Consider the following 17,614-nt stretch of genomic DNA (forward strand, 5'->3'; position numbering starts at 1 on the left):
CGCTTGGGAGTAAAACCATTTTAAAAATACAACAAAACTGATCTGTACCAGCTTAAAAGAGAGGGGACACAGGTGTCGGATGGAAGGGGGCCCTTCAGTTGAGTCCTAGAGGCTGAGCGATGCAGGCTCGGGGTTGCACACTGGGGTGTAACAAGAGCGCCTGCATTTCAGCCAGGTGGCCGGACTCCGAGGGGCGTCAAGTGTCGCGTCCCGTACCCTTGGTGGAGGTGTCTGGGGGCCCAGTGGAGGGGCAGGGGTCCAGGTGCCTGGTGAAGACCACTGAGAAGTAGGTTTTATACCGGAGGACGCCGGGCGACGTGGAGCGTGGCACCAGAGGGGGGATGCATGTGCGGGGGCCACCTCTGCTGCCGGGCCCTCCGGTTTGTACCCCCTGGTGCTGGGGCCTGGGCGTGGTGCTCTCCCCCGACTCCATGATCATTTCTGAGAAAGGTCCTGCAAGGTGCGCTCTGCCCACACGTGGCCGGGCCATGTGGATGCCCGTATTGCGGTCCCTGCGCCCTGGAGTGGTGTCCCAGGTGCTGGGCAGGCCTGTGCCATCTCAGGACCCCACCCTCCCCTCTCCACGTGGGTGGGGCTGGAGTGTGGACCCCAGTGAACCACTCGGTTGGTTCCACCTACCGTGGCAACACGTGTGGAGACCCTGAGAAGGTCGGCGGGCGCGTCCCTGGAGTGGGAAGTGGGCAGCGTCCCTGCCTGTCGGGGCCTGTTCACACGACAGTAGAAGAAAGGAAGGGGCTTTATTTCCCAGAGCCACGGCGCCTCCTCAGATCCCTTCTCTCATGCGTGACTGCGGCCGTGTCCCGAAGGCCTCCCTGCCCTGCGCCTCAGTCTCCCCCGCTGTGACACCCTCTGGGTATGACCTGGCGGCTCCTGCACTGGCAGAGTCAAACAGGGACACGGGGGGTGACCGGCGCGCCACGGGGGAGAGCGGGGGAGAGCCTCCAGGGCCGCACTGAGCTATGAAGTTAGAGGAAACTCAACCTAGTGTTGCTGTCTTTTGCTTTCATGGAAGTTATGGAAGATAAAGCTCAGCGTGTCTTCAGGGCTGGTCCAGTCCAGCCTCTTCACTCCACAGGCGCCCATGGCCGCACGCCCGGCGGTCAGGAGCGGCGTCCCAGGCCCGTGTCCCTCTCAGAGTCCCGGAGCCGCCGCCACACCAGGGCCGCTCGGTGGCAGAGGCGGGAGGACAGTGACTATTGCTGTCCCTCTGTGTGCGGCTGCAGCTGGCGTTGTTGGGCGCGCTGCGGTGAGCTGAGACGTGCCGGCGTCCTCGCGGCACTGACAGATCCCGGCGCGCTGCCAGGGGCCCCTGGCTGGAGCTCAGCCACGGGCTGGGGTGACTCAGCGTCACACTGGGCCTCTCACGCAGCCGCCTGGAGAGGTGTGGGAAGGAGAAGGTGGCTGATTCCTAGGGCGCCGGCCCTTCTCCCCTGCTCCTCCGGTTCATGGACACATGAGAATCCAGCGAACTGGCTGCTGGTCGGCGCACCAGGCGCGTCGAGATGTCCCGTAGCAGCTTACGCCGCGGGGTCGCGGTGGGTTCATCTGAGATGACCTTTGGCTTACAAAGGCAAGCAGGTGATCACGGGGGTGAAACGGGTAATTCTGGTCTGCATTACCCACCTGCCAGCCAGCAGGGACGGGGAAGAGGAGTTTCTGGCTCTGCGATGGCGTTTTTGAGAAGAGAAAGCGGTGTCCGGTGAAAGGCCGTCATCGTGTGCACCTGCCCGAGAAAGGGCGCGGGTGGTGACTGAGGGTCGTGCGAGTCTCAGGCGGGCGCACGCGGCATCACCTGGGTGGCCCCCGGCAGCTCACGATGGAGGGGTCAGCGCCATGGGCAGGGCGCCGGGCTGCTCAGCGTGGACCTGCGAGCCCTGCTGCCCGGGAGAGCGGGGGTCAGCCCCAGGGCGCCTCCTCTCCGCGTGCGCATGCTTGAAGGGCAGCACCGCCCCGTCTCTGGGGACACCAGGGACACCGGGGTCCCTTTGCCGAGCAGTAGCCAGAGCCCCGTGGGCTTGCCCCGTGGTGACCGCGCCTGTGGGGTTTCAGCGCGTCCTGGTCCTGCATTTCACAAACGGGGCCTCGGGGTTCCCGGGCACTGACACGGGTGATTTCGTTCAGGCCCTTCAGTGCTAGTGCGCAGACCCGGGGAGCGCCCCCCGCCTGCTGTGCTGCCCGCCCCGTCCGGGCTGCCCAGAGCCTCTCAGGCGCTGCTCCTGGCCGGGCGCGGAGGGCGCAGAGAAGAGAATCAGGCGGGAACGGTCCTCCCTGGCGTCCGCTGTTCTCAGTGACAGCCACGCCCAGGGGTGCTGCTTCCGTAACGCGCGCGCGTCCCTCCTCCCGAGAGCTCTGTGAAAGGCAGGAACATGCGTGTCACTGTGATTTGGAAATTTCTTCAGTGTCGTTCCGGGGCGCGTGGCTGGTGCGGGCTCTCAGGCCTCGCAGCGGGATGTCTGCCCTGCTCCCTCGGCAGCTGGTTCCGCAAGCCTGTCTGTAAAGGGGGCGTGGGCAGGTGGCGTTTCGCGCTCAGGCTGGTCTCGGGGCCCAGTGAGACACTTCATGCCGAGTGCCTGGCGAGCGGGGCGGCCGTGAGCGCACCCCCGCGCGAGCGCGGAAACAGCACACGCGTGTCCCTCCCCTTCCACAGGCAGGGGCGCCCAAAGCGAAAGGGGCTGACCGGGCCCCGGGGCGCCTCCAGCTGCAGGCCCTGAGCTGACGGGGACTCGTGCCCGGCCCCAGGCCCCCCTCACCCAGGCCCTCACTGCCCGCCTCGGGCTGGGCTCCGGCCCGCAGCACCCCGCCATGCCTGAACCCCCAGGTATGGACTCGTCGTCGTTTGACTCGATGGTTCACCTCCGCATCCCTACGGTGGCGTTCACATGCAATAAAATGGACCGTTTTAATGACGCCTCAGTAGCCAGTGCGCTGGCCTCTGGGTCCTGTGGGCCTGGGGGAGCCCAGCCGGGGGACCTGCTCCGGCAGCCCTCGCCCAGCTCCGGACCCGCACTGCCGCGGACGCCCGCCGGCCTCGACGGCTCGCGTGGGACCGGTGTGTGCGGACAAGGGCGTGTGTGGAATGCCCGCCCTGCCTGGGAATCGGGTTTGGTTTGGCCAAGCAGACGTGGCCTGCCAGCGCCCCCGGGGCCGGAGCCTGGCGGCCTCAGCGTTTCACAGGTGGTGAGTCCCCTGGGGCCGCTGTCTGCACCCCGCCCCGCCTCTGCTTCCGTCTCCACGTGTCTCCTCCGTTGCTGATTTTGCTCCGTGTCCCCCAGTCACGACGTGCCGAGCCCGTCCATGAGGCCGAGCCCGCGAGCCCCGCAGGCCCACCCAGGGCCACCAGCACGTGGACATCCCCGCTCCAGCAGCCGCTACCCCCAAGGCAGCGGCACCCCCTCAGCCCCTGGCAGCAGCACAGAAGCCCAGCGCCCCATGCCCCAGCCAGCGCGTGTCCTCTCTCTCCTCCACCCGGCCACCTCCCGGGTGTGCAGCGCTGGCTCAGGCTTGTATTGCCCGGGGCCCGGGGCCGCCTCACCCTGTTGCTGGAGCTTCTGCCACTTGTGTGTCTCCATGAGGCGGCATCTGCTCAAGTCCTTTACGTAGTTTTAAAACCAGATTGTCTTACCGTTGCCGGCTCTGGGCGCTGGCATGCTCTGGGCACGAGCCCCTGTCAGACGCGCCATTTGCAAACGCTCTCTTCCATCCTGCCCCTGGCGTTGCTAAGCGCGTCATAAAGGTGGGTGAGACACGCTCTACTGAGCAGTTCCCACGTCGTGACTGGCCTTTTCTCAGTTCACAGAAATAGCCTCCCTGTGACACCCCATATGCGTGTTTCCCTGGCTCTGCTGACCCGCCTCGCCCGCTGTGCCGACGGGAACAGGCCGCGTTTGCCACGCTGGCCCCTGCGTCACACATTTCGGTCACTATCTTCGGGAAAGTTCTAAATGCCTGTTCCATGCTGTAAATTTCCTCTACGCTGCAGCGTATCGACTGTCAGCTGCCTGAATTCCCTTTGAGAAAATTCCAGTAGTTGCTGGAATCCAACTTCAGGGTGGAGATTGGGTCAAGATTCCAAACGTTTGGTAAGGAAAGGCTCCTGTTAGCTGAGGGACGTACCACGGAGGCAGCGTGACCCGTCTGGGCATGGGCTCTGGCACTATACCCAGTGGTTTCTGTGGAGCTCCTGGAGATCTTGAGGAGTTCAGGACAGTTGTGCTCCTGGAAATACATTCTCTCATCACTTTGCTACTGAAAGAGAACAAATTCTCCCTAATTATTTTCTCCTTCTGCCTTTAAAAATACCACTTCAGTTTTACAACATTTCATAAAGCTCCAGAGACTCAGCTCCAGTTAATTGCTCACTGACACTCCTGATATGAGCCCAATAATTTTACTTTGTGTGTTTAAACTAAATATACACACACAATGAGAGACCCACCGCGTTTGGGGATCTCTCCCACCTGAAATCCAGGTGACTCCGCCCGCAGCACCGCCCGCCTGAGGGCCACCACCTGCAGGCGGGCTGCACTCCGGTCATTCGTATCAGGGAAGGCAGAAGGGGGAAGGTTTGAGGGGGCCGGTGACACCCGCAGGCTCCCCAGAAGGAGCAGATGGTCTCCAAGAAAGTGTGAGAGCGGGACTGAGCTCAGCGGAGCTGCTCCCCCTCCATGAGGCTCGTGCTCACTGCGCGGAGAAGGGGGCGCCTGCATGCTGAGGACACTCCCCGACTGGTAGGGTGTCCTTGGGCTGCTAAGGGGGCAGGGCCGGGAGCTGGGGCCAGAGTGGGTGCACAGGGAGCACCGGGCGGCTGCGGCAGAGGCCCAGTCGCAGGCCGACAGCAGCCGGGTCAGGGATTAGGAGCGTTTCTCATTTAGGAAAGAAGCGTGGCCCCTCAGGCAAGCCCACGCACACGGTGATCACGCGGTGGCGGGGCCGCGTCTGTCACCCCCAGAAGGAATCTGCCCTGGACAAGCGCCCTGGGCAGAGGTGGGGGAGGAGGCTCCCTGCACGCCCAGCGGTGACGGCAGCAGAGCCTGACCCTTCTGCCTCCCACGTCACCCCATCTCCGGGCCCCCAGGCAGCTTTCAGGAATCCAGGTGGACGCCCGGTGGATTCCCGAGCCCTGCCTGCTGGCCGGCCCCTGGCCCGAGCCGCCTCCGGCTGCCCTTTCCCTGGAGCCGGCGTCTGTGCTCCCAGCTCAGGCTGCCCCCCCCCCCCCCGGCCCTTCCGCCTTCCAGTTTCCTGGCTCCGCCCCAGAAGAGCCACCTCCTGCCGCCCCGTCCAGCCCAGTCCCTCAGTCCAGCGTGTGTCCAGCTGAGCAGCACCTGCCTGGGGGAGAAGTCAGGGGACTTGCAGGAACGGACCAAACTAAATCGCAGGGAGTGGGGCAATGTGTGTCCGCAAGTGGCAGATGAAATAAATGAAGCCATTCGTGGCGAAGTGCCGACCACTGTTTGTCCTGCAGGTTATTTTTAGGTGAAAATCACTTCTCTGTGCCTCGCAGCTGTAGTCCGGGTTAGTCTGTGCCCGGGGAAACGCGCAGGATCAAAGCCGCTCCTCGAACCGAATGCCCTGACGCTGGCATCCTCTCAGCGCCCCGGGCCGAGGGGCCTGTGCTTGTCTCTGGGAGGCTGGCAGGACGGCGGCAGCGGGCAAATGCGGGGTCCATCTCCCCCAAATACAGGTTTTAAAAGGAGAGCGTCTCACCGGGTGAGTGTTTCCCAGGGACGCTCAGCGAGTGGTGGACACGGTGGGGGAGTGTCAAAAGCAGCGTGACCCTGAGCTTGGACAGAGGCTTTTCTTAGCTGCGTTTCCTCTTTAGAAGCGTGAGTTCACTGGGGAGGCGGCCCGGCCAGGCGCTGGGGCTCGGACCTTCAGGGCGGGGGTGGATGCGATCGGGGCTAGTGCCTCTGGGTCTCCTCCGGACCCCCCGCTCCTGGGAGGGCTTCAGTCCAACATGACGCCCCCACAGGCGTCCACTTTGTGCACGGAGGTGGCTTGCTGGCGGCTGCTCCCTCTTCACTCTCAACGGGCAGTCTGGACGCGGCTCATCACCTGTCACCCGGCAGGATGTCCAGAGAGTATCCCGCAGGGCGTCCAACAAGGCTGTCGGCGCTGCCCTGGGAAACACAGTTCTTCGATTTTGCATATTTTAGTTTGCCAAGAAGCCTTGCAGACCACTGGGTGCAAGGACAGAGCCTGGGGCCAGGTTCCTGGGGCAGTCAGTGTGGACGGGGTTCAGGACCCAGCAGGGTGACCCGTAGCCTGGCCAGAGACACACATAAGCCCTAGTCCTCGGGGGTCGGGGATCCCTCTCCAGGGGGCCTCTTGGCCTGCTGATTTCAGAGAACAGCTCCCCTGACACGGAAGGGCGGCCGGGCCACCGGGCCTTCTTTGTTTTCGAGGCTGCGCAGATGGCAAGTGAGCACCTTGGGGGGCCCCCAAGAGCCAGGGCCATCCCTCTGCCTTCCGCACAAAGGCCGGGGTTCCCACTCTGTTTATGTTCCCCCAGGCGCATTAGGGTTTCAGGAAACAAGCAAGGTTTCTCTCAAAAGCATCAGTGACTGTCTCCAGGGCGCCGGCCGTACCTGCTGGACACCTGGCCAGCCTCTGCCCTCGGCCTGGGAGCCACAAGCTCCTTCACGGGGAGCTTGGTGGGGGCCGTTGGTGGGGCTCAGCGCCGCCCCTCCAGCTCATGTTCACTCCCAGGCACCGAGCTCGGCCTGCCCAGGGAAAATAAAAATTTCAGATGAAAGGCGTTATTTATAGCAAATGCAAAGCATCATTATTATCAATTCTTGTTACAAAATACACAGAAAAGACATCCTTTTTGTCATTTAAATACGGCACGGTTACACCGAGAAATGGTACAGATGTTAATCCAAGCCTCTCAGCTGCATTCTGGGTAATCATTATTATGTTTTATTCTCATTTGGAATTACTAGTAATAGAGCGTGTATTTCTGTATGAAATTCAAATCAGGGAACACCAGTGAATTGAAATGATTGATATTACACACACACGCACACACACACGCACACACACACAATTTTGGACGTGGAACTACGATAGAACTTTCTCACTCAGAGAAAACTCTACCAAGCTTGCTGCTCTGTTAGAGAATTTGATGCGTGACGTTTGTCACGTCACTAGAGGTGTCAAAACCCACGTGACTCCCCACAGCCAAGTTGCCCTGACCCTTGACCAGAATAAAAGCATGTTTTGAAAACACGTCCACGGCTGTCGTGCATCTGGAGTGCAGCACCTGCATTTGGACCTATTTGGCTTGGACCACACGTGTCCGGTAGCTCTTGTTTCTCTCTCGCGTTCCTTGCTTTTCTTTTGTGCCCTTTGAGAAATCCTTCGTCTCTCTAATTCCCATTCCCGGGCGTGGCCTCCGACACCAGTGAGGAGGGGGTAAGAGAGTCCGTGTCCGTGCGGCCCCGTGTCCGTGCACACTTGTGCAGGGCGGTCGGATGCTCGGCTGCTCTCCCATCTCAGCTGCCCGACACCCCGGCCCCCGCCCCGTCCTGGCACTGTGGGGTGACAAGCTGGCCCCAGGGGCCACGGGGCTCGTCCCAGGTGCTGGGGTCCGCGGCTGGCCTGGGCAGGGACGCCAGCTCCTGGTCGTCCCGCCTCGCGCAGGGGCCAGCCGCCCGCCTCTGGAGTGACACACAGCAGCTCGCTCACCCCGTCTGCCCCCTCTTCCCTCCCTCACGCCACTGTGTGGCTATTTTAAGGTATTTAGGTTAAAATCCCTTGACCCAGGCATGGCCTCGTCCCCCGAATCAGCTTCATTCTTGCCCCGCTGAGTGGCCTGAGCGAACGCAGCCTCTTCCTACCACCGTCCATAAGGGCCTTTCTCCGAAGGCTCTCTGGGCGCGCGTCCATGTCACGCCTTCCAAACGGAGCCCGTCTCGGAGAGCGTGGACAGCCACGGCCCCTCTGTCCGGGAATTTATTTACATGTAAGTCAGCTGATGGACGGCACTAAAAAGAGAAGAAAATGACTCTAAATTGCACACGTATCCGTCGCCTCCCGTGTGTCAGCTGACGCACATGGTCTGCTGGACACGCAGAGAGGGACGTCCTTTGCTGCCCACACCCGGGGTGAGGGCGGGAAAGAAAGGGGGACACTCACTTGATAGGAAGCGAGGTGTCCCGGGAGACACGACTCACGGCGTGTGTTGGGGGAAGATGGTGACAGGGCTGGCTGGGCAGCAGGAGACGCAGACTCAGCCCCGAGGGGAGGCCACGTCACGGGCGCGGGCAGGTGGCCCCTCGACAGCATCCGGTTCCTCTTGTCGGGGCAAGAGTGTCGGGGCTCGGTGGTTTGGCACGGCTGCCCCTCCGCGGTGGTGGCTGGGCTGCGCTGAACGTGGGGCCTGCAGCTGCCACTGGACTCATGGGTGGGTGGAGTGGGGAGTGTCCAGGTGGGGGGGGCAGCGGGGCCTCTCCCTGGCTGAGCTGAGACGCGTGACTCGACGTGGCGCTTTGTCACCTGCTCAGGCCCTCCGGCGCTCTGCTGCCTCAGGGCAGCCTTGCTGTGGCATCGCTGAGCCATGCCGTCCACTGTGCTGGCCCTTCATGGGGCAGAGATAGAGCCAGAGGCTGGCACTGCTGGTGACGGCAGCTCCTGGGGCAAGGGGGACAGAAGGAGTGACCCCACTTGGAGAAGAGAACAGGGGAGTCCAGCCGCCCATGTCCGACGGTTGGAACGGTTGGGTAAAGCTCAGTCGTGGACACACAATCAGGCGTCCATGCCCCGCCTCACCGTGACCCGCGTGGCCAGCCTGGGGGGTCCCTGCAGGGCGGGACGGAGGCCTGGCGTGTCCTGGGTCCATGCGAGTTCGCATGTCTTCCTCGTGGTGTGTTGTTCCCCGTTGGGCAGCGGCTCTTCAATCCCTTTGTTCTCGTTGCAGATGACCACTCGCCGCGCGGCCCGGTCTTCCTTCAAGAGCCAAGTCCCATCATGTTCCCTCTGGGCTCCGAGGAGAAGAAAGTGAAGCTCAGTTGTGAAGCTAAAGGGAACCCCGAGCCTCGTATCAGGTGTGTTGGCGCGAGGGTGCGTGTGTCCAGGCTCGGGGTCTGTGTTGAAAGACCGACGCTGAGGGGAGAGCGGTCACCGGGAGGGCCTGTCCAGGCGCCTCAGGGCCCGGGAAGCCGAGGGGAGAATTGCTTTCGGGCACAGGCAGGCCCCGGCTGTGACCTGAGTATCCTGATTGACCCCTTCGCTCAGTTTGAACCTCACTTAGCGACATATTGTTAAAACGCCATTTCAGAAACCTCGACACGCTGGCCGGGAAGTAGGAGATACTCGGAAGCCAGAAATAAGTGGGTTGGGATCCGGACCCCAAAAGCAATTCTCACCTAGATGAACTATGTGGACAGGAGCCCGGTGCTCGCGGCTTCGCGGGGCCTGGGGTCACAAGACAGAGCTTTGGCTCAGCCTGAGAGTCAGCCCAGCGCCGCGCCCTCAGAGCGCGTAGGGAGAAATCACTTGCCTCCCCAAGGGGCTGTAAACAGAAGCCACTGCCCATCTCAGTCCTTGTCGCTGAGTGGATTTAGTAACAGATGAGACACAGCTGAGCGAAGAACGAGTCCACGCAAGCCGGGGCTGAAGAAACCCTCTGAAGGCAACAGGAAGGGCTGTAGAGAAGCAGGAAATGCGAGAGAAATACAGAGAGAAAATGTCTGCGTTTGTCTAACCAGAACCCCACAAGGAGAGAGAAAAGGAGGCAGTGGCAATATTTAGAGAAGGTTCAGAATTTCCAGAACTAATTAAAACTTTCAAGCTTTGGATGGAGGAAGCCCAGCCAATTTCAAGCAGGAAAGAGAGAAAGAAAGCTTCAGCGAGGCTGATCCGAGGAGAGAGCAGAATATCAAGTCAAAGACACAATCGTAAACACAGACAGAGTCCTCACAGATAACCCGCACCGCCGCGGCTTCCCGGCAGCGGCTGGGAAAGTGAGAGATGGAGATAGAGTTTCCAGCGTGCTGCGAGAAATTAACTGTCAAGCTTCTGTGAGCAGAGATCTTGTTTAAGAGCAGAGCACAGCAAATCTGTTCTCAGGCCGACAGCAAAGTGGGGTCAGAAATTCTGAAAGATCAAGTTTACCCGGAATAGCAATGCCCCTCGGTGGGATATCTGAGGTGCAAGAACGATTAATAATAAGTCAGGTGAGTGGTAAAGATTAGTATTTCTACATAAAAATGGGGGCACTCAGTAAGAATGGTGAAGGGAGCAGTATCCTGGGAAGATAAAATCGAAAATAATACAAGTACGTCGAAAGTCCATGTACTGTCTGGGGCAGAATCCGTGTGGTTTGAGAAAGGACATGGAATTCGGCCTCCAGCGTCCCCAGGTCGAGTCCCCCCCCCAGGGGGTGCACAGCCCCCCCACGTTCCCCACCACCATCCACTGAGCCTGGGTAACCTCACAAAGGGACGTGACTTCAAAGAGAAGCAGGTGGGCAGATTCGTGACTTCGGAGGGAAGAAGAGAGTCCACAGACGGGGCAGGGAAAGGCACGGAATCATGAAGGGAAACACTGACCCCCTCAGTGGGAAGCACTTCTGTTCTGCGGGACGTGAGCGCCGAGAAGAAGGCGGACTCCGGCCTGGAGACGGAGCTTTCAGCACGCGACGTGGCGAAGGAGTCGTAGCCGGAGCGTTAACAGAATCCCCACAGATCCAGAAGGTGAAAGCCGCAGGGCCCGGTCGAGACCCTCAGGGAGGCCGCAGCGGGCACAGCCAGGAGCAGGAGCACGGGGTGGCTGTTAGGCGCAGCCCCCGGGGCGCAGAGAACACCCCGCCTCCTCAGCGACCCAGAGGGCAGGCGCTGGAGGACTCATGTAACGTGTTACGGAGAAACTCGACCCGGTGGGCCCGTGTGAGGCCGCCCGAGAGGGTGGGTGCGGCCTGCGTGAGGGCAGGGACGGGTCTTGAGCGAAACATGCCGGTCCCCGGAGAGCACAGAGCGGATGATTCCAAGTGCACCGAGGGAGCGTGTGCGCTGGCGCCGGACAGGAAGGCCAGGGGGTGACGGTGAGGATTAAAGTCCCCCTGAGCCCTCCAGAGGGAGGGGCGGCACCCCGCGGGCTGGAGTCCAGATGCGCCACTGCGCCTGCCTTAGACGCGCCCTTTGCAAGTGTCCTCCTGGGAACGCCGCCCGGGCCCCGGCTAAGGCGACGGAAACCCCCAGCGCGGGCCGGGCCCGCCAGCACGGCCGCAGGCTCCCGGGGATGCTGACGTGCAGAGAGCGGCTCGGAGGTCGGCGCCGTCCTCGTAGAGGAAGTCGGAACTGAACTTGGTCCCCGTCGTTCGTTCCTTCGTAACGTGTCATTTTTCAGGCCACTTCAGTTTCTCAAACTGAATTTGGGGGTTTGAGTCAACAGTGAGTTCGGTGAAGAATTCCAGTTTCCACCCAAGATTCCAACATGGCGGCGCTGCACCGGCGTGTTTTTTGGGATTCTGAGAAAACTGTAGGGAGTGATGCCTGGTACGTAGCATCGAGGAGCCAGTTTGAGGCTCTTGGAGATGAAGGGCTGTGCGCTGCGGCCTGCGGGGGCGGGGTGTGCGGGCCCTCTCCATGGGGGGCAGTCAGGAGGGTGCCGGGCACCCGGAGACGGAGGTGTCAGGGGGTCTCACAGGACGGGAGATAGACGGCGTCTGGCGGCTGAGGAGAAGAACTGCATTCCAGAAACGAGAACCAGCTCTCTAATGGGCCGTGTAATTGGGGCACATTTGTCACTTACCATCGAAGCCTGGCCCCGAGCGCGGGTGGGCTCTCCTAGTCCTCGTGGGCGGCAGGTGTGAGCCAGCCTGTCCTGGGCAAGCCAGTGTCCCAGCCCCTCTCCCAGGAGCGTGTGGAATTCAAGACCGTGGCAGGTCGCTTTGAAAAGCTTTCTGCAGCGCGGAGTGAATGCAGGAGGCAGAGGTTCCCGCGTGCATAAGTGATGAGTTCAGCGGCCCCGGTGTCCAGCGCGTAGCCGAGTGGAGGTTCGGATGTTAGCCATAAATGAAAACAAATCTTGCAGCAGAATTTGGCAGGTGGCTGCTTTGCTTTTCCCCAAACTGTGACCTTTAATTAACATTGCCTCCGTAACATCATGTTCCCAGATATAGGGCCTTGCTTTGTTATTTAAAACAAGCAGTGGAACAGAAACCTATTATGTTTTTAAAGATTGCCAGAGAAGCCGCAGAGAAAACTTTTAATCAAATGCATTAGCAGTTGGTGGCAGTATATTTTATTTGCCTTTATACCTTTGGCAGTTCCTCTGTAATATAATAGCTGCTGGGTACCCGGGCTCTCAGAATGCCCTCTCGAAGAGGGAGAGAGCCAGCGAGAGAGGGAGCCATCAGCTGCGTTCAGGCCTCTTGGCTGAACTTTTTCAGTCTCCAGCCCGACTTTGAGGCGAGAGCATGCAGGAGGGATGCAAGGCCAGGGCTCCTGGGCTTCGGCTCAGTCTTTCCCACAGACACCCAGCCAGGCTCCTTCTTGGAGTTGATTCCCTCCATGGAGCCTTCTCCTTTCGTTACCCCTCAATTTTGAAATTATTGACTCAGATCCAGAAAAACCTGAGTTTAGACTTGTGCCAGCTTCCCATGTGCCTGCATTTCCTGAGGATGCGGCCTGCCGAGCGCCCGGCGTCCCTTCCTGACAGGAGGGGAGGTCAGTCCCTCGTCATCTGACTTCAACTTGTTTGCAGACGACAACTCCCAAGCCAGATAGGCCCCGCCCCTTTTGTGAGCCAGGTTGAAATGGGGGGTTCAGCAAACCCCATAGGTAGCTTTGCCCCGAGACTGGACCTTCTGGAAGCTTCACTGCTGCTGGCAGTGAAGAGAGCTGGGGTGCCAGTGGTTCCGAAGGCAGCTTATGGGACTCACCAACATGTCGTGGCTCTTGGGAACATCTCTCTGCTCCAAATGAGGATGTTCTCTCTATGCCCGGCACTTAAAACTTTTCTCAAGCATTGAAAATAGGTCCTCCCAGGTGGCCCAGGGGTTAAGTCTCAGCACCATCACCGCTACCTCCTGAGTCCGATCCCCGGCCGGGGAGCTGTCGCACAGGGTGCAGCAGACCTCTCCCGTCTCCCCGCTGCTCCCCGCAGCAGTGGTTTCAGTGGATCTGCCTGTTCTGCTCCCCGCTCTGACTCTGGTGGATTCTCTCACCCCCCTGCACCTTTGGCCTGCACCCCACCCAGTTCTTCTACACAAAAATAAATAAAATCTTAAAAAAAAAACATTGAAAATAGACGGTGAATTTTTCCAGGCTGTTTCAGGGTGGGATAATAGAAGAAATTCAGCACAATCCACATTCAGTTGGAATGAACAGTGACTGCATTGCAGTAAAATCCGGCAGTGCTTTGTGATGGCGACGCGACTGCCTCTCGCAGCGAGCGCTGTTTCCTAAATAACCCCCTCTCCCTTGCTCTCTGTATGTAAAAGCAGGCAATAAAGTAGATGAATGGGCCTTCTGCAGAGCGCTGCGGCTCAGGGGGCCGCACGGCACCCCTCCAGAGGGGCTCTCATCACCCACCGCCACTTCTCGAAAAAGACTCACAGTGTCCCATTCCTAAACCCCACCCTCTGCTTGCAGCTCACATTATATTGCAATTTCCTCTTTGAGTTCTTAGATTTGTCATATTAAATTGCTCCACTATCATTTGAAGTGAGAGTTATGGCCCAGACATGATCAGCTGACTCAAAAGATGTCTCGCGCAGAGCGTCGGCGCTCAAGATTCATGTGCGTGTGCACCTCCGGCGTGGAGCCCGGCTGTTCGCTTTTTATTGCTTATTACTTTCTCCTGCGTGTCAGAATAGAGAGAATCACTGTCGGGCACAGCCGCGGTGTCAGGTCTAATGCCCATCTTCCCGTAAACAAACACGCCGAGAGCCTCGTCCCATCTGCCGCCAGGCCCACCTTTCCTGCTCCTCTTGGGCATCAGCTTTTACGTTTCAAAGACAGGGTTGTGGGGCTCAGCTCTGTGCTGCGCTGGCACAACACACGCCGCGTGTCTGCTGCAGGCACAGACACCTGGCAGAGACGCGGGGAGCACCCCACGTTCCAGGGCGTGAGTGGGGCACGTGTGGCAAGCTCCACGCTGGCCGGCAGCGGGTTACGGGAGTTAGGGCAGCCCCTCCCCCTGGGAAGGCGCCCGTGTTAAGGAGCAGGGAGACGTCTGGGAGGGGACTCTGGTTCCTTCTGGCTAGGACCAGGAGCCGCGCTTCCCTGGGGAGGGCCTGGTTCACGCTGACGTCGAAGCGTGAGGGAGAAAGAAGGAGTCGCTGTGCTCCCAGCTGCCTTGTGGGTGCCAGAGGTAGAGTCTGGGCTCTAGCTGGCTGGCATGTTTTCATTTAAATCCCCTCTTGAGGTGCCCCCGGCCACGGGGCCCAGTGCAAGCCGGGCTGTCTCAGCATCTGAGGAGATGGGGTGGTGTCTGCATCCTTCCCCCCGCCCCTGCTCCTGAGGACGCTCCTGTACCCCGCACACGTGCCACACGTGCCCCACTCATGCCTTGCTGCTCCTCCCCCCATCAATGCCACCGAGGGGCTGTTGATGGCCAGGAGCTCCTCTGAGTGGGATTCGGGCTAGTGGGGGGCAGATTGTGTTAGCTCCAAGTTCATACGTATTCCAAGGACTTCCTGGAAGGTGGTTGGGTTGAGACAAGCTCTCTTGGGGATGTTCTTGACTGTGTAAAAAAAGTGGATCTTGTTACGAAAGCTTTGCTGTTTGAATGTGTGAGCCCCGCTGCAAGGGATTGATTGGACCAAACGCCGTGGAGAGATGCGCTGACGAGCCAGGCCAGCAGAGGAAAGAACACAGAGCCTGCCTCTGCTGCCAGCGCCTGCTGCACAGCTCGCCCACGGCCCGTGCACGCTGGGGGCCGGGGAGGACGTGGGTCAGGCTGGCTTGGCCGGAAGACGCTCTGGGCTGGCCGCGGTCCTCTGCTTCGCAGTCCGCCTCCCGTCACACTAAGGGCCGAGTCACAGCAAGTCCTGCGATTCCGTCAGGTGCTCAGCAAGACCCTTGGAAGCTCGTGTCTGGTCATCCCTCAGGCCAACCAAAGAGTGACCGCAGAGTCCACTGGGAACTTGTATCACGCTGCCCTGTTTGAAGACCGTTGCAGGGGTGCCGTGGGATTCCAGAAGCAAGGAGACGTGTCTGCAGCATCACAAGTAGTGGCAAAAAAGGTGTTTCCATTTGAACACCATCGTGTGCAGGAAAGAACGTGCTCTGTCCCTCAGCACGTGAGTGGTCACCGGGGCTGACCCGAGTGCACCTCACCGCCCCCTCCCCGGGTTAAAGAAAGTGGCCGATGATGTTTCATGCTATTTATTGTTTTTATGTATTTTAGACAATTCAGAAATGTTGATGAATATTACAAGGCTTTATCTACTGGCATTTTTATGCTATAGGTGGAAGTTAAATGGAACAGATGTTGACACTGGCCTGGATTTCCGCCACAGTGTCGTTGAAGGCAGCTTGTTGATCAGTAACCCCAATAAAACCCAAGATGCTGGGACGTACCAGTGCGTAGCAACAAACTCGTTTGGAACAATTGTTAGCAGAGAAGCAAGGCTTCAGTTTGCTTGTAAGTAGCAATTCAATCACGCCGCAAATGTCACTCTGAGTTTTTGTACTGTTATACCATAAGCCTCTGAAATAGTCGCTTTTAAAAAACCAAACACATTTTAATTTGTTATGTGATCTTCTTTACCCTTTTTTTCACAGACGGGAATGATGTGTGTAGGATGCCTTTGTCAATCTGGGTGGGAAGATGTGCTCTCTGCTCTTACCAGGAGGGACATGGTTTGATTACAGACAATCTGGTTATGTGATGGTGTCCGCATGCAGAAAGCCACACATACGATCGTCGCTGTGCAGCAGCACACACACAGCTCAGAGAATGTCTTAGCAGGCAGTGGAACTGCCTCTCATCTCAATCAGTCGAGCAGTATTTAACCATGAAGCTCAGAGTTGAAGTAAACCTTACCAGCCAGTGAATCCTGTAATTCTCCAATTCTCTTACTTCACAGAGTAGGAAAACTTTAAAAACAACTACAATAACAAAGGGAGAACTGAGTGTTTCCTTTCATGTTCTACCTTTTAGATTTCCAGTTTAGCACGTTTAAAAGCAAATCACCATCTCTAGTAAAAGTCCATGAGCATGTTTGAAAAGCTGAATTTAGAAATAGCAAGTTGAAAATAAAATCAAGTAGCTGGCAAGAGCAGAAAGACGTTTGAGTGTGGGCGCCTTCGAGGATTAACGTTCAGCTGCATTTTTAAGGGTTTATGTATTTGCATATGATTATATATTTCCTCATGTAAAATCCCAACTCATATAGAGTGCATTAATGTCAAAGATTTCATAATTACAAAGTCGGTTGGCTCTAACACTGTAGAACATTCTCATTAACAAAATCCTCTGCGGAAACTCCCCATCAGATACAGCTAATATCGAGTGCTTAATCTGTGATTGCTGTTTGGTGGCATTTTCATTACTTGAGATATGAATTTCCTAAGTATTAGCTATAGATGGGATTCAGGGTTATTTTGTTTGTGAATGTCTCCTGAGGTCGTCTTCTAAATATTCTTAGGTATTCAGAATAATAGCAGGATAACATGTGTCAGCGCTGCAGAGCTGTGCTGCTTCCTCTGGTTGTAAGAAAGTCTAGTATCTCGACTTACTTGTATGACAGCAAGTGAGTCTTGTTGGATTCATTTCAGAAAACAATCAGATCGCGGACTCTCAGAGTAGGGAAGATGTGTCGTTAGTTACTCTTTTCCTTGTTTAGCTTTTGGAGCTCACGGTGTTGGAAATGTTGGAAACCAGCAGGAGGAACTAGAGCAGGAGCAAAGGGAGTCCGGCACAGGATTACCAACCTTGCGTGTTTCTAACTTAGGGCATCTAGACGTTCACTTGCCAACTCTTAAGACCGTCCTCGTGCCCAGGCTTTCTACTGCCGAGACATCTGAAAGCCAGACGCAGGTGCAAGGCCAGACATTTAGATGGAGCAGGCCCCACGGGGGAGCCCCCCGTTGCTCTGCTCCCAGTGGGTCTGAGGACCCGTGTTTGGAACATGCCTGCTCACCCCACCTCTCGGGCGATGGGGCACCCTGAAAGCAGGGCGAGCCCACCTGTGTGTCCCAGAGCAGCCTGGACACTCTAGTTTTTGAAAAGTACGTAGGCAAACCCAGAACCTCTCCTCGGGGTTGAGCTAACCATGTGGCTACCCTTCACGGCCACCCTCCCCGTGCGCGCCTGGTGGGGCGTCACGTGTGCGAGCCTGTGACCCGCTCCCCTGTCCCGCAGTCCGTTTCTTCTCCGGCACTGGACCCGGGCCTTCTGCAAGGCGCTCAGTGCTGGCACCGGCCACTGTCGGTGGCTGTGTAGGGTGCCCCGGCCGCTGAGTGAGCGCTTGACCTCCGGACGCGCCCTGCAGCAGCAGGTTTCCAGGACGGGCCGGCCGACAATGACACACACTTTCTCCCAAACCCGGCTCGCATCACCTTCCTTGAAACTGCGGTGATGTAAACTCGAGGACCGACTGATGAATTCCTATTAATCCAGAGTGACCCTAGCGCATTTGTTC

The 17,614-nt window shown here is 58.4% G+C and overlaps 1 protein-coding gene across 7 annotated transcripts in view; it reads left to right on the forward strand.

Annotated features, from left to right (window-relative positions):
* LOC119254937 (contactin-4) overlaps positions 1–17,614 on the forward strand; it is a 470,837-nt gene that overhangs the window by 299,700 nt on the left and 153,523 nt on the right. For all 7 annotated transcript variants that reach the window (XM_054694293.1, XM_054694319.1, XM_054694281.1 and 4 more), the window contains 2 exons: positions 8,939–9,065; positions 15,437–15,612. In XM_054694293.1, coding sequence (XP_054550268.1) covers positions 8,939–9,065; positions 15,437–15,612 — 303 coding nt within the window. The remainder of the gene's footprint in view (positions 1–8,938; positions 9,066–15,436; positions 15,613–17,614) is intronic.

Source organism: Talpa occidentalis, unplaced genomic scaffold (assembly GCF_014898055.3).
Source record: "Talpa occidentalis isolate TD23 unplaced genomic scaffold, MPIMG_talOcc4v2.1 talOcc4.10, whole genome shotgun sequence".
Taxonomy (NCBI): Eukaryota; Metazoa; Chordata; class Mammalia; order Eulipotyphla; family Talpidae; genus Talpa; species Talpa occidentalis.